Source organism: Thunnus albacares, chromosome 11 (assembly GCF_914725855.1).
Source record: "Thunnus albacares chromosome 11, fThuAlb1.1, whole genome shotgun sequence".
NCBI classification, from domain to species: Eukaryota; Metazoa; Chordata; class Actinopteri; order Scombriformes; family Scombridae; genus Thunnus; species Thunnus albacares.
In genome coordinates this window covers 26,514,650-26,531,855 of record NC_058116.1, presented here as the reverse complement: position 1 = coordinate 26,531,855, position 17,206 = coordinate 26,514,650, and the positions used below count along the sequence as shown (strand labels likewise).

General features: G+C 38.5%; 1 protein-coding gene across 1 annotated transcript in view; it reads right to left on the bottom strand.

Moving 5' to 3' along the window:
• The window catches only part of igfbp2b (insulin-like growth factor binding protein 2b), a 29,246-nt gene extending 15,309 nt beyond the window's left edge, over positions 1-13,937 (bottom strand). Inside the window, exons 1-2 of the mRNA XM_044365728.1 lie at positions 13,303-13,937; positions 1,666-1,817 (exon numbers count right to left, since the gene is read on the bottom strand). Coding sequence (XP_044221663.1) covers positions 1,666-1,817; positions 13,303-13,663 — 513 coding nt within the window. The 5' untranslated portion in view covers positions 13,664-13,937. The remainder of the gene's footprint in view (positions 1-1,665; positions 1,818-13,302) is intronic.
• Between the last annotated feature and the right edge of the window lie 3,269 nt (positions 13,938-17,206).

The window sequence follows — 17,206 nt, the reverse complement described above, 5'->3', positions numbered from 1 at the left end:
TATCATTGTTTGCCAAGCAGTGACATAAATGCGTAGCCCCCCTGGGCCCAAGCTCATTTGCATGAAACAGAAAGAATATCTGTGTTTGTACGCCTTCCCATTAAGGGATTTCCAGGAACGGTTTTTATTATTTGTGAAGCTGTTGTTGTGAGACTGTGAAATGTTGAGTGAGTGTTAAAGAATGAAGAGGGGAGGGGGCAGCGTTGTAATGTATAGATTGGGTTCACTGTTGCCGTGCATTCCACAGGGGAGAACGAAACACTAACGCTTTTCATCATGAATATGTTCATAACAAGCGATATTACAGATTACGGTGTTAAAGCTTAAGAAAACTGTCTTAGTGCAGCTTACGTTGCCATTTTCACACATAATTTGAAAATGCCCCAATATATGCACAGAGGTAATGCTAAAAAAAAAAGGGGGCTAAGAAAGATTTCACCATCTTAGTCTAATCTGACTAACAATAATAACAGTTGTTGTATTACATAATATTCTCACATGCTGGGACACTAATTGAAAGTATCAGCAGAAGACTTCAGGCGGTTCTATTAAAGCTCATTTTATTTAATGTTTATTTGTATAAGGGAAAAGTATATAGCTTGAACTTACACCACACAATTTATAGTCTAGTTTACGATGCCCGTCCCTGGATGCACTTTTAAAATACATAAAACTCAACGGTAATATGCACATAAAACTGCGCAAGCCTCAATGATACATATACATACATTCAAGCACAAAACTCAACAACAAAGTACATACAGAGCAGCAAAAGAACAACAACAAACAACTCACATAGAAACATACCATAAAAGTTTCATAAAACACCAGATCAGTCACGACTACATGACTAATCCTTCTTCATCTTCATGTGTATGTACTTGTATTAATTGTGTTGTTGGTACAGACATCTGTTCTCCAAGCTGGGGGAAAGAGGGGATGCGGTCCCCATCAGGTAGGTCATAAAAGTTAAAAGTCTTGGTTCAGGTCAGAGTTAAGGTTAAGTTAAAGTAATGGTAGGAGCTGAGGTTAAAGTCAGGGTAAATCCCCTTGGGAAGGAATTTAAATCACGGCAATGTCAGTGACAAAAAGTGTTGTGAGTGTGTGAATGTGTTGATGTTTGTTTGTTTGAGTCAAAGGGTGCCCAGAGGAGGGCACTACTGTACTAGACAAGGTGGTTCACACAGTAGCACGTTGTTGACCTTTTGTCACTGTTTGCTCGCCTTTGATGTTGATACCGAGCGTTTCGCAGCACTCACAACCACACACAACTGCTGAAACAGGAGCTATAAGCAACAACAGCACTATATCCATTCAAAAAATGATACTGCACTAAATAGTGATTTTATTGAAATTTCTAATTTGTTTGTTATCTGAATGAGAGCCAAATAGAGGAGTAAGACAGTAACTAACAGGGGGAGCTGCCAGTCCTGCTGGTGTAAATATGTTTATTTTTAGAATGAGGACAGACACTGTTCTGAATTTCAGATTCAGATAATCAATCCAGATGTATGAGAGTAAACTAGTATTTTTGTCCTTGGAATGGTGTAAAACAGCCCTTGGTCTTAGACACAAGATAGGAACAAGTATTTTTATGATTTAGTAGTTTGTTTGTATTTGTTTTTTAGTATTTTTAAAGGAAGTTAATCATGAATTGTCACTTGCCTGAGGCACTCTCTGGGTTCGAGGGTCCTCTAGCTGATTAAACTTCATCTTGGTTTTGCGCTCATTCAGGTGTTGCTTCCTGGCAGACTCCTGCCAAAACCAAGTGTCTATGGCAGGTCTCTTGGTGAGTGGATTCGCAGTCCCATGCACTTCTGCAACAAACAAACACAGAAAACAACATAGACATTCAGTTGATCTGCAGCATCAGTATATAAAATCTCCCTCTGCCTTCTTAAAAATAAACCTTCAACCTTTTGGCATACTTTCTGGCTTTGAGAAGGATTCTGCAGCTTTTCTTTACAAAAATGCTTAATTTAAGTCAGTTGTTTGGGCATGGAAATAATATGTGGTTTGTCTTTTAGGCATGTAGTTAAAAGTTCCCTGTGGAATTTCTGACCTCTAGCTGTGCTATGGAGAAGTTTTTTTATGTGTGGATCCCCGTTTTGTTTGTCTCGGGCATGCGCACCAGGATGTACAGTATATGCACGCCTACGTGCAAGCTGATGACACGACATATGGTCTGCCAATGGTTTCACACTATTCCAGTGATCTATAGGTGGCTGTAATGCAATGCAGTGCAAGACAGGCAGCAATGTGCTAGCAAAGGCAGGGAAGAAAACACTGTGAGCCAGTAAACATGAATGTAAACAATGCAGGATTTTAAGAGGACGGAAATGCATTCACCACATTTGCTAGACCTCAGGGATACAGCCAATGTGTTCTGGTGAGTAACACTCAGTGTAAACATAACTTTTGTGTGTTTAATGAACAGATGTTAGACACACAAACACTATCCATCATATTTACTGCTTTCTAAAATACTCTCACACACATACATTTATCTATTCTTTAATTAAACGCTGCCATTAAAAGCAAGCATTTTTCTAATAACAGGTCCTTTTACAAGTCAGTCTCGTTCTGGGATTAGAAGACAAAGTGATTCTGTGTCCTTAAGGCATCCTGTGTCCCTACCTCATGTCACAAATTCTACACTGGACAGTCAGCCATTGCAATTGCTGTAATTATGTTGGCGACAGTGTGAAGAGACCTACTAGATCTTTTCTGTGAAAAAGCAAAGTGCTACATCCAGCTCATGTAGCTTTATAATGCCGGACCTATGACGCAGTTGGCACAGATCTCCTCTGAGCGGTGGGGTCACGCTCAGTGTGTTTCCTGCTGCTTGTTATACCAAAGTATGCCCATCGTTTTGTTGGAGACAGGAGAGACAAAACACAAACAACAAGCTTACACGTTAATTCAGAACAGACACAGACAAAGTATAATAGCAGCTTAATACACAACATCAGTCCTGAAACTGAGACCTAATTGCTGCTGATGACTGTGACTGTAAAAAAAAAACACAAAACAAAACAAAAAAAACACATGGAAGGTTTAATATCGCATAGACATTTATCAACAGAGCATTAGTCATCAGGGTCATGATGATCTGAGATCCTAGTCCGACTTATTTCAACAGGAAAACCAAGACAAAAGCAGAGATTGAATTAAAGTGCTGAGCTTGCCTGCAAGTTATGGAGTTGAGTCCAGACTCGTGAGGAAGCACTTCTGATGGAGGCATTTCATGCTGAGTAAGGATTTTTTCGGTACCTAAACTACCTGCCAGAGGCTGTGTGTGTGAGAGTGTGTGCATCTGTAATTAGAATTGTAAAAACAGGAGCAGAACTTTGAGGTTGTAAATCATGCCTGAGAGGGAAAGGTTCCCCAGTGAATCTTCAGAGCTACTTACACATGCTTTGACACTGTCTGAAATGTTTCTATGCATGTTCATGTGTTAATGCACATGCATGTGAGTGTACTTAGCCAGGTGTAGAAGTGTGAACAAGTGTGGACACAACATTGCAACAAACGCTTGTCTCAACATTCATCCATAAATGCTTATTGGAAAAAAATAATTCTGCCAATGAGGTTTGAAAAATTATTTTTTAAACTTATTTTATATCGAGCAACCAGATCTTGTCACTTTGAACAGAATTAAACTTGAAAGCTTGAACTTGAAAGGATGCCAGCAGGAACCTCTGAAGCTGTGATTGTAACCATTAAATAAAAATAATGGATGCTTGAAGGAAGTTATATGCTGTGAAATCTCCAAGTGATATGGTGTCTGTGTATTTTTCAACTAAACAGTAATGCCTGAGTACTGTCTGACCATCCACTGACCATCCATTGACCATAATCCAACCAGCACAAGCCCAGTTTCTCATTTAAGACCCTTGATCAATTAGTCAATCCTGGTTCTCCTGGTGTCCCTATTACTTCTAATGCAGATTGTGAAAGGTTTTTAACTTTTTTCATATAAGACTGAGGACATTCAATCAAAGACTCATCCTGTAATCCCATGCCTGCTCTCAATCATCAACAGTTCTTTATTTTCTGGATGTGTCCAGCCACTTCTCAGAATCCTGGTTCTGATCCCTCTGATTATAGCAACTATAGACTGATTTCTAAGCTTCCCTTTATATCAAAAATTCTTGAAAAAATTGTCTCAAAATAATTGTTGGAAGTCCTGATCAACAATATTTTTGAGAAATTTCAATCAGGTTTCCGACAGCAGCACAACACAGAGACTGCCGTTGTAAGAGTTGTCAGTGATATCTTCATGAAGGCTGCTGGTGAATGCTCGGTACAGGTCCTGCTTGATCTTAGTGCTGCGTTTTGACACAGTGGATCATAACATTATTATTGAAAGGTTGAGAACATGGGTTGATATCCCCGGGACTGCCCTCAATTGGTTTTATTCATACTTTTCTTACAGAAAATTCATGTTGTCTGTTGATGGCTTTACCTCCTCTCAAGCATTGTCTATGTATGGGGTGCCACAGGGCTCAATTCTAGGACCAGTTTTATTTTCTCTGTATTTACTCCCTTTGGGCCACATTATCAAACAGCATGATATTTCATTTCATTGCTACGCAGAAGCAATGAAATGAAATAGTTAGTTATCTTCCCTACATAATTGCCTAGCTGCGGTTAAGGACTGGATGGCAGTAAAATTTCTTCAGCTTAACTCCTATAAAACGGAAATACTCATTATAGGCCCTGAGTACACTTATGGCCAAGTTCTGCCTGCTCTTGCTCTCTAGCCCAGCATGTGGTACCCACTGTTAAAAACCTTGGAGTTATTTTAGACCAAACCCTCACTCTTGAGTCCAATGTTAAAAGGCTAGCTCAGTTGTGTTTTTTCCACTTGAGAAATATCTCTTCAATTAGATCTTTTATCTATTTTAATGATCTTCAAAGAGGTATTCATACTTTTATCACTTTTTATCTGGATTATTGTAATGCAGTGTTTACATGCCTTGGCCAAAACATGATTGCACGGCTTTAGGGTGTCCAAAATGCAGCCACTAGACTTTTAACCAAATCACGAAAACATGATCATATCTCCCTTTTTTAGCTTCCCTCCACTGGCTGCCTGTCCGTTTTAGAATTGGTTTTAAAATTTTACTCTTGACTTTTGGCTGAGCCTAGCTGAGCTTCTAAATCATTACTCATATGCCCAGAACTTGAGATCCTCTGATAAGGCCCTGTTAGCTATTCCCCATTCAAGACTGAAGACCAAGGGTGGCAGGGCTTTTGCTGTTAGGGCTCCAACTCTTTGGAACAGCTTACCTGAAGAACTTAGACTAGAAAATGTACTGCCTTCTTTGAAATTGTCTCTCAAAACTTACTTCTACCGTATGGCTTTTGCTTAATTATTTTTTATTATGTTACTTATTTTATCTGTTAATTTTGTTACTTTTACCTATTATTTTATCAGTACTTTTAACTGTGATGTTGTATTTGATTGTTTTGTTACTTTGTAACACTTGTTTTGAAAAGTGCTATATAAATAAAGTCATTATTAAAGTTATTATTGTTGCATAGACTGAAGACTAGAGTACAGCCTCACAGAGCCATGCTAGTGGCTCTGTGAGGCTATACTCAGACACAGCTGTGAGTTCAATTAGCTTTGAGCTAAATGCTAATGTCTGCATGCTAGCAGGTAATATTTACCATTGTCACCATTTGACCTCATGACCACGGAGGATCATCCTGTTGGGAACATGGATGTTTGTACTAGGCCTAAATTTCATCACAATCCAGTTGTTGAGACATTTCACTCGAACCAAAAAATGTGCAGATGGCATTAGATGAAAAGCCAGGGGATCAACAAAATCAATGAATATCTGTTCAAAGTGCATCCAATAAGTCGTTATATTTCACCCTGGACCAAACTGGCGTACTGACTGACTTTCCCATCCCTAGAGCCATGCTGCTACTTTGGCAAAAATTCAGTCACAGATAACATCCTTGTTCCTTTATATGTTTTTATATCTCTAGCCACAGGGCAATCTTTCCAATCTGATGAACCCAATAGGCAACACACCCCAAAACCCTGTGTGCCCACAAACAACCTTATGTTTCAAGATCAGATTATATTCACTATTATTGTATTATTATATTATATTCACTTGTAACAACATAGGGAAAACTACTGTAGTTTTTCTTTCCCTTTCAGAGGTTGGATAGATTTGTGAGGATACTGCATTGACACTTGTACAAAAGGTGATAGCACAGGAAGGTTAACGTTATTGACAAGCTAACAACAGGTACAAATATAGACAGGTATTCCCCAAAATATTACACTGAATTGAAAAAGACTATTTCTCTAGCCATGTTCAAGACCTTGTTTTCAATAGGAATGTATAGGAACTCATGACAGCATTTTCTAGGAAGAAAAAAACATGTCTGTAGCCAACAGCTGTCATCTAAATGCTGTGTTGTTTATCCTGTCTTTATCACCATAGAAACTACCTGCCTTGAGCTGTTGGGAGTGTCAGGTCTGGATATTGCCTTTGAGCAATGCTTTCACAGTTCTCTCATAGCACAGAATGAGTAATGTCTTTCCAGAGTTTCTTAGCATGAATGTATTTGCCCTGTTATCGTTTACACTGGAGCCGTGTCTCAAAAACTTCAATGTGCTTCCACGGCTAAGAAAGTGACCCTACAATACTTCAAAACATTGTGAGTGTAAATGGTTCCTCTCAAGACTCACCCACTTCAAACATTTTACAGCTGGCAAACAGACAAAAAGCAATTGAATAATAAAGAAGGTTTTGTCTAGCCAGAGATCCCTTTCAAACCTTTTACGGTTAGCTAGTTCTTTCAACTCTTGATGTTGCTATGCTTCCATGTGGCCATGTGTGTCATCCTAACCAAATAAAGCTGCTTTTGCAGTTTAAGGGGAAAACTGTTGCCACTTTGTGTTCCTACAGTGTTTTTTAAACTTAAAAGACAATAAGTACATTCTACGGTCAAGGTGATTTTCTATTACAAAATGTATGCTTTTCGCCATTGACATAAGAAATCATACATGTGTTCTGTTGATAGACACAAGTGCAGAGAACCAGAGTACATATATATATATATATATATACATTTTTATTCTTCAAGGAAGTTTCTCATTTTGGAACCTGTGACAAATTAATAAAGGCAACTAACCTGGTTTAAATAAAAGTATCAATGCCACACTGCAAGAATACTTCAAATTGATAATAAAAAAAATATGTAAATAAATATAAATATTGAACTTATCATCAAGTGCCCAGAAACACAACTCCACACAAAAAACAGTGTTGCTCCATAACTGCTGGATGCTTAAATAAGCAACTGTTTCTAACAACACCGTATCAACTTAAAAAGTGATAATGTTGTGTTCACTTGTTTCAACCATAGGGTTTTAACTTGTTTCTGCTGCCCCCAAGTGGCCAAAAAATCAGAAGAGTAATATTGATGCATTAACATGGATGGAGAATTTTAATGCTGTGGTAAAGCTGGATGGATTCTGTTGTAAAACAGAATCCATAACAGTGAAATTTTATTCATAAGTTATTCATATGATTTTTTTGTGTAAAATCTTAGCTGTCAAATTAAAAGTATGCATATGATATATTTCCCTCTGAAATGTAGTAGCATAAAATGAATTTTTATAAAATGAATTTTTATGCTACCATGTAAAAACTACCTCAAAATAGTATTTAAGTACAATACTTGAGTAAATGTGCTTGCACTACTACTGCTGTACAATAAATCTTTGCTCATTAATGTTGTAATTGTATTATGCAACATGTGACTTTTCAACATGAACTGTTTTAAGATCAGCATGAAGGGGGGAGGGCTTCCTATTTATATCTCAAGAGGAGTTTTCGCAGAATGGCAGGTGCCAACATGCAGTTCCCACCTAATGTGATCTCTTATGGCTTCACCTTTTCCTGTGGATGTGGGGCGCCCACATACTGTTTGCACACACATCTACACAGAGTAATTAAAGACCTCAGAGGGCGAGTGAAGGAGAAGGAGCAAGTCTCAGCAGAGGATCCCCTGCAGGGCAACAAGAGTAGTCTTAGACCATTGACAACATGAGGAAAGAAGAGGGGGGATAATGAGAGAAACAGAGATTTTCTAGGAAAGTGTAAAAAAAGATTATACAAGGTTCGCTTGAGAAGGAAGTTTGTCAGTAGAATGATTGGTGGTCTGCATTGTTTACATAGCAAAGAAGACTCAATCGACCCTCTATCACCAGCTAGTGGTGAGACAGACACATTTGTCTAAAGTGCGTGAGCTAGCAAAAGTCATTATATGAAATTTTTGCATTTCTTGATTCCATTAATATAGTCAACTCCATTATGAACAATACTTGAATAAGGTTTGCCAGAAAGGTATTTGCAACTTGTTGCACTAATCAATTATTCGGCAAAGTGAAAAGAGCTGCTAGTAGTGACAAAACTACTCCTGACGCTGCAGTTTCCCTCAGCTCTATGGAGCATTTTAGTCTCTTCTCTTTAGCTTTAGGTTTAGGAAAAAAAAACACTGACACATCCTAAACACTGTATGCTACCTACCCAGAATCAAACAGCAGACAAAGTTACTGACTAGCTTGTGAACATTGTGGATCAGAGCAAGATACAGACAGATGACAAATTAAAGGAAAAACTGGTACAGGTCTGAATGCTTGACCACTACAGTGAGGGGATTCAGTGGCTCTGTTATGCTCTGGGGGGCATTTTGCTGGCATGGTTTAGGTGCACTTGTCCCCTTAGAGGGAAGGGTCACTGCAAAGAGTCATCACCTTTATCTTATGATGAAACATTTCTATCCTGATGGGAGTGGTCTCTTCCAGGATGACAATGCCCCCATCCATAGGGCACGAAGGGTCACTGAATGGTTTGATGAGTGGGAAAATTATGTGAATCATATGCTATGGCCTTCGCAGTCACCAGATCTCAACCCATTTGAACACCAATGGGAGATTTTGGACATTAGACAGCACTCTCTACCACCACCACCAAATGACCAAATGAGGGAATATCTTTTGGAAGAATGGTGTTCATCCCTCCAGTAGAGTTCTGTAGACTTTTAGCAACATTGCCAAGGTGCATCAAAGCAGTTCTGGTGGCAAATGGTGGTCTGTCACCTTACTAAGACACTCTATGTTGGTTTTTCCTTTAATTTGTCACTCATCTGTATTTCCCTAAAGAGCTGATGGAGACTATTTGACTGTAATTAGCCATGTGACTCCAAATGACTGCCAGTGTTGCTCTATGTATGCTGAGTGTGTAAAAAATCACTGTTTGCTAACATGTATGTTAATGTTGTGTTTCCAGCTTACACCAAGTGGCCAAAAAAAAAAGAAAAAAATACTGCTGCTTTAATGACTGATTAAAGAACTTCCAAATAATAACATTTACTCAGCTGATATTTTGCCTGAAGCAGTTATTGCTGTTTTTGTTACCAGAATTTCTTGTTTCGTGAAGTTGCAGTTACCTCTTTATGGTCATGCACCGTGTAGAGTATAAAAAAGAAAAAAGAAAACATACAGGAAGTGTACAGGAATTTGTATGGAGAAAATTAGTTATTTGTGTTTCCATTTTAAGGAAGTTCTGTCAATGATATCCAGTTGAGACCACTGGGTCAGATAGCTATCAGAGACTAATATCCATCATTCAAAGGGTGAAAAGTGCAAAGCTATTTTCCCTCCTTAATTTAGTGTTTTACCAACAGTGAATCAACCCCAGTATATAAATGGAAATTATTAATTTAATGCTTTTATGATTTCGTGGTCTTGGTTGGACAGAAAAAATATTTTTTTTGCAGGTGTTTTCAAGGAGTAGCTGATTCTGCCCAACTGATTATAGGTGATTATGTGATTATAAGCTTTCAGAGCAACTCTCCCTGTAACAAATAATTGAGTAATTAAATGTCCAAACTGCTGCTGGCAGTGGACTAAAAATAATTCTGTGGAAAAGAAGTATTGGGTTTCAACTTATCGAGTCATGTCAAATGGATACAGTGATGCTGAACAAAGAGCATGCATTGCTCAACAGACCTTCCCTGCATAAATACAGTACATGTTGAAATGTTAATGACCAATACAACCATTGTTGTATAACGGGACATCCACATCATTGACAGATGCTTTGGACTTCAGAGACAGTGAATTAATTTCTTTTTTCCTGGAACTGCCATAATGCAAAGAAGGAGAAGAGAGATGTTTTTATTGATTTAGAGAATGAAGCTCAGACACTCATCTGCTCATATAGTCTGAAACCTTTGAGGACCATGACTAGGAGAACTTTCCCAAGTCCACTGTAATTGCAAAAATACTACAAGTGGAAATGGAAGAAGATGTGCCATTTCTAATATTAAAAGGTTTTGTGAATGGAAGAATTTAAATTACAGATTTAAAAACATTAGTGCTATTATCCATCACCTTTGCTATGTGGAAATTTGTAAAAAGGACAGACAGCAATGATTAGACAGCAAAAGAAGTGTAGGCAGGCAGAGGTGATTCATATCATTTGATTATCTGCAGTATAAACATGCAGAACAATGTCAAAATTGTAAGTGGATATGAAGTGTGCTCACACCATGCAAAGCTTGAGTAACTCATTTGAGCTCTGGCCTGTTTACTCAGGCTGCTATGCTGTTTACCTGTGTTTGGTTCAGGCAGGTGAGAATAATGGCATTTGAACTATAACCACACCAAAAACGCCAGAAAAGTCTCCAGTCTTTTTCAAGTGAACAGGAGTAAGGTTGTTTAGCTGAGGTTACTTAGGAGTGAGAATGTATTCCCAACCAACTGCAGGAAACGACCCCAAAATGTGCATTTTAATGGGTACAGAGGAGACAGATGTTGACATCTGATAGCCAGCAGTTACTCATGTTTGGAAAGCCAAGCATAACACAGTGAACTGAGGGCAAACCACAGTCTCAACTGATGCTCATTTTCAGCTTTGCCTTTATGTGTTCTTACTGGTTTGAATACCAAAGACGGTAAATCACAGCAGAGAGCGCAGACAAGTCCATCACGCTTAGCTAAAGTTACAGAGACTGGAATTGGTTTTGTTTTTACTGCCCTCTCCCACCAGAAACGTTAAGTCTGTGGTTGCTAAAACTCTTAAAAAACAAATGAGGATTCCTGCAGACAAAATTCACCTTTGCTGAGTCTTTTTTCATCTGAAAATATTTCAGTGCATGACCTTTATCAAGCAAATTCTTTACAGAGTTGAGTCCAGATACATACATTTGAATAATTAGGCTGCACCTGTTGCCATGGAGACCTGCAACTTTCCCAACGCCATTCTGAGGAGTCTATGGTTGGCATCCTCCATATTTACTGCATGTAAACGTTTAAAAATGTTTAGGTTTTTAAATGTTTATTAAATCACCTTCCTCAAGTACCATAACTAATAGACTACATCAAAATAATACACTCTCAGTAGGAGAGCTTTGAGGATATGTGGATTACAGACATGTTATGGGTTCATCGGAGGGATACTGCTTGTTTGCACTCACAGATGTGGGCCTGCCACCGCCTGCCAAACACATTGCATATGTCAACATTCATTTTCAGGAATCAATAGTGACCCTTTGTCCCTAATAACTGTAATGTGGGAGAGCAGCTCTTGACATTTCTATGTCCCTGCAGGATTTCTGGGTTATTTATTTTGGGTAGTTATTGTGACCAAATACTTTTGATGTAGATGGGGTTTTTCTGACTTAAAAAGAGTCCCGCAGTGAAAATATTGTGATTCAGTGCACAACCTCTCTGTGAGATTTCAATCTAATGGATTTAACATTATATGCAGGTATGATGACAGGTCAGAACTAGCTGGCTAGATGATGCTGGCACGCTTGCAAAAATATTATTTAATATGTCCCAGTCCCTGATGGATATTCTGAGGAGTTTCTATTAAATTATAGTATGCAAGTATTTGGCAGTAAACCAATACTCACAATCTACAAAAGAAGTTATTACAGAAAGAACACATGCAGTACTTAATATCACTAAAAAACTCATGATCCAAGAATTAACACTCTGAGTGAAGCTGTAATTCAAGTACATTTACGGAAAAAAGGGCTGATTTCCTGAGAAGGTTCAATTTGCTTCTCACTCAAACCAACGAAAACTACAGGATGCTGCATGGTTAGCTTACTGGGTTTATATTTTGATATTCATCCTTTCATCAAAGTTACAGACTTAGAGGTTTATTGAAAACAGAATCATTGCCTCTCAGACAGTCAAGAACATGTTTTAAGTCTTGCAGAACCTGTAAACAATTAACTGCTTATGCTTGTTTGGAAATCTGATTTTTATCTCAGTGCTACATCTTAAATGTTTTGTTCATTGTCAAAGGATCCTTTGAAAAACTACTATTGTGTACTTGCAGTACAACCCAGACTGTGAGAAGATGTTGTTCTTGGGACCATTTGAGTTGATATTTAGTGGTAGTTCGTTGATTTTGTGGGAAAAATAAACATTTACAACTGTCATAGTTGATCCAATAACACTGGAAAGAATGAAGTTGTAAAAAAAAAAAGAAAAAAAGTAAAAGATCTGCATCCTCTCACTGTGAATAATGTAACAAACAGAGACAGTGAAGTAGCTAACAGAAAAAAGGTGATATCTCCTGCATCCACATTTTAATAAGCATCACAACCACTACACAGAATGCATTCATTGATTTTTGGCCATTTGGGGACAGAAGAACAAGCTCAAAACACAAGAAAACACAGCGCAACACAGCGAACATGTTAACAAACAATTGTCTATAATATTCAGCAGACACAGAACAACATTGGCATTAATTTGGAGTTGAGTGTCTGGCCACCTGACATATATTAGTCCAATATTTACTCTCCTTTTAACTTTGTTTTTGTCTCCACCAATTCTGGCTATATAGCTGCCAGATGCTCCACTATGTTTACCAGCTAGTTGCTAACTCTTAGTGCCTAGCATGTAGCAATGAGTTCATCAGAGTTTTTTCATTGAAAACACTGCTGCTGCTGGAACAAGGTTGATGAGAGTGATGAGACTGAACTTAATGGTAATATTGTTTCTACAAGTGTGTCAGTAAAGGTTGAAAAACCAAAACAATGATCTAAAAGATGCTAACATGCTCTGTAGAGCTGAGGGGAACTGCAGAGCTGGGTGATAATTCTCTGTGGGTTTGTAACTATGGGTGACCCCTTTTACATTACACATAGTCACTTAATCCAATGTTTAAAAAAAACTTCAAGTGCAGCTTTAATTTCCCTCTTTCAGTACTTTTCACTGCTTTCCTTTAAAGTACTTACCATTTGTAGCCTGGTGGGTCTGACTTGCCGTGACATCCACATCCACTTTTTGTCCACATCTTCCTAAACCCTGGATGAGCTGTTGCAAAGGTAATTCAGCATCCATGCTCGGATAGCACCTTAGGCCACTGGAGCACCTTGGTGTGTAGACGCCGCAAAATTCCCCTTCCAGCCTGGCACATACCGGACAGCAACCGCAGCCCGGCTCCCTCACTATTTCTGTACATACTGTTGTGACTTTGGGACATGCAGCCAAATGCTCAGCGGTGCAACTTGGGCATCGAAAAACCAAATCCCCAAGTAAGATTCCAGGTAGCACAAATAATGCAAACAGCAACCCGTAATTGAAATATATGACCATTCTAACGTTTCCTATGTTTATAATAGACTAATGAATTCCCAAATGACCCCTGGAGGACAACAGCGTGAACCTCAGGATCCTCTGACAGTCAACTGTGTGTGGGTAAACATTCTGATAACACTGACAGGGTCCTATCTGCTCTCATATTACTGTCTGGCTGTATGTTAGAAACAAGAGATGCCATTACTCTCACTGTCAAATTTTAAATCTTGGATTGACTATAGTTTGGTATATTTGTGCAAATAAAAATATATGCAAGGTTAAAAAGTGCATTGGAAGATATGTAGTGTGGAATCCCCAAAATCCCTAAACACAAAGTATTCCCATTAGCGCATAATTACATTACATTCAATGTCCTAACAGAGAGAAAGAAGGGGAACTTTACTTTTGTTATTCTTCCAGTGCAGTACTAAGCTGAAATGACAAACATAAATACAACTGACTCAGCACCATGCACACTCCCTTATAACATAATGTTTTAAATCAAAGCAAACCATAGAGAACCAGATCTTTCCTGGGGAATATTAAAGTTAGCGCTGAGTGTCTGTGATGTGGCCCTTTCATTTGCTGAATGTCAGCTGGCACTCAGTTAAAGGTGAAGCCAGGGGGGCCATCATTGCACTCCATTTCTACATAGCCCAATCATATTACCTGGTGGTGGTAGTTGACATAATGTGCTGTGTTACCAAATGCAGCTGGAAAACCTAAGTGATGATGGCCTGGTTGTCCTTCAGCACCAAACAAGTGATTGTTGACTTATCCCCCCATGGTGATAGAACAGTTGTGACATAGAACTGACCTCAGTGTGGTGTCACTTTTCCCCGCTTGGTATTCTCTGACTTTGTCATTAATTCCACAATAGGACTATTTTTTATTTTCAAAGAATATAGCTAAATAGTATGTTTACCTTGGATTATAGGAGGAATTTCATTGTTTCTTTCAACCATATTAATTTCCCAGCCAGCAGAGCTTCTGGTTGGATTTTCATAGCCTCACAGCACGTCATCCTTCTGTGTGTAAAAATATACACAAAAGCTAAGAGATAAAAATGTGGCTGCTGTTATTTACATGCTGCTTTGTACTAGAGAAATCCCCTCAAAACTCTGAATCGCTAACCATATCTCTAGTTTGTTCAGCAGTTCAAAGAGGTCTAGTGTTGCACTCATTGATGTTTGGATAAACAATGGAGGCAGCATTAAGAATAGGGAACATCATGTTCCTACATAGTTGGCTAGCTACCTAGCTATATCCATGAAAAACTGTGTCGAGAGTGAAAATGGTGAAGCTGTAGAAATCATCTTACATTAACACAATCAGTGTGTTTACATGCATACAAGAAAGCAGGTTACTCATAGAAATCTGGCTGCACAAGAAGCATTACTGACTTACTTTAACTGGTGGTACAATGAGCTGCTTTGTGAGGACTCTGTAGTACACAACTTTTCCTTACAGCAAGAATGTGTCTGAATTTTACAAATAGTCAAATGGTCGGCAGTGCAATACAACTTTAGACTTCTGGAGACACCCCCCATAGCCTACGATGTACAGTAGTTACTTAGTTCTTGCTGGAGATCTGTCTGAATCAAAGACTCCCGGCACAACAAATCAGCATAAGCTTAGACAAAACTCTCTGTGACAGTGTATCTAACAGGAAATAATTAGCAAATCTCGCACAGCTCCTGATAATAGATTTTAAATAAACCGATATCAAGGGTGACTGGTACAAAGACAGATAGAATATCCTCAGCCACCAGTGGAGGCCAATGCTCAGTCAGGGCCTTGGAGGTACTACTTTGTACTATAAACTTATTTTTTTTAAAAGGTCTAGTTGTTAATAGACTGAATGTGTTATACTGGCCAAAACAACCTCTGTTTGAAAGTTATTGTGCTCGTGTTAGAGCCAGGTCAAGTCAGACAGCAGTGGTTCACAAGTTGATGCAATTTGATGCACTTTTATATCAATGTACTGTAAGAAAGAACGGAGTGGTCCAAACCTGAAGGAGGCTGTCAGGACACCAAGAAAGTTTAATATCAGAATGACCCCAGGTTTAGCTCACAGTTAAAACTCTACTTTGCCTATTCTCTGCTATGCCCTATCTCCTGACATTGCTAGATTTCCGCATGTGTGCTCACCATTACCCATGGGTGCCCAAATGCAAGAGCACCAACAGAATCAGTGCCAGTGTTTATGCGTAATGATACGTGATATTTAAGAACTCAGGTTACTGCAGAAAGCTGACTACAATCCGATTATTTAACTGCAAGTAGACTGAATGTGAAGGTAAATGATAAAGTGAAACAAAATTTTAATACAGTGTGATTATCAGGCTAACAGACGAGCAATTTTAGTCTTAAGATTCTTCATTTTATAAAGGAAATCATAATGTAATCAGTCATTTTGTTTCTGTATTACTTCATGTTGAATGTCTCAAGGAATTTGTAAGGAAATACCGGATAATTACAAGTAATATTAATATTTATTGTTTTAACTTTGCCCCATTAATTGGAACATAAAAGTTAGGATTATAGGATTTTACTGTCATGCCTAATGAGGAGCATAAGAGCATGAATGATTACGTAGTGGCGTATGATGTAATGATGGACTAGCACACAGTCATATGATAAAGCGCGTGCTGCACCTCCTGGAAACTTCTCGCCCATTACGTGTGAAAGATATTTCCTCATCTTTGACTGACCCGAGGATTCACGCTTGGGTTTCCAGCCCTGCAGTGCAACTCCAGTGTGATGTCAGCGTGGCTCGCTGTATAACATGCTTCAACTTAGCTGGTCTGGGAGCATGAAGTAATGTCTGTCAGGGCCATCTATCCTCACTTGGCCTAATTCTGCCACTTGCATAAGATTTCTGGGCTTAAAAAATGGTTGCTACAAGACCAATGGGGAATAAAGAAAAGCTTCTGAAAGTTTAATTATTTTTGGAGTCAACTTAATTTTAATGTTCAAATTCATGATATCAGTCCCTGACAAAATAAACTGGTGCTTCTCATTACCTAGCGTTAGAAAATGCAACACAAAATGTTGAAAAACACTTTTATGCCAGTAACTCATTACTGGAACAAAAGTAAAGAACACTGTGAGCGTCTGATGGTATGAGTTTAGAGCAGCTCTGGTTATTAAATTTTGGTTTTGATTAAAGTCACCAGCTGTAGAATTGGAAGATTTCTTACTTTGGTAGTGTCAAAAAGACTTTGTGTCAGACAATAACGCATGTCATTACTTTGCACAGTGATTAAATTTCCAACTTTCTGGCCCAAACTCCAATTTGGACGAGAAATTCCAACTCGCTGGCATTTCTAGGCACTTACATTTTCCCTCCCACCCACTCATATATGCAGCTGCATGGTGATGGAAGACACTTGTTCCAGTGAACAACTGGAGCCCCAAAAGGCTGGTGAGGCGTTCTCATGTATATATTGGATATTCATTTGAATTAGCCATTAAATGAATTACTTATTAAAGTAGTTAAAATTTTACTTTTTAAAACATTACTTCACTGCGTTATCACTTACCGGCTACCGTACGTGA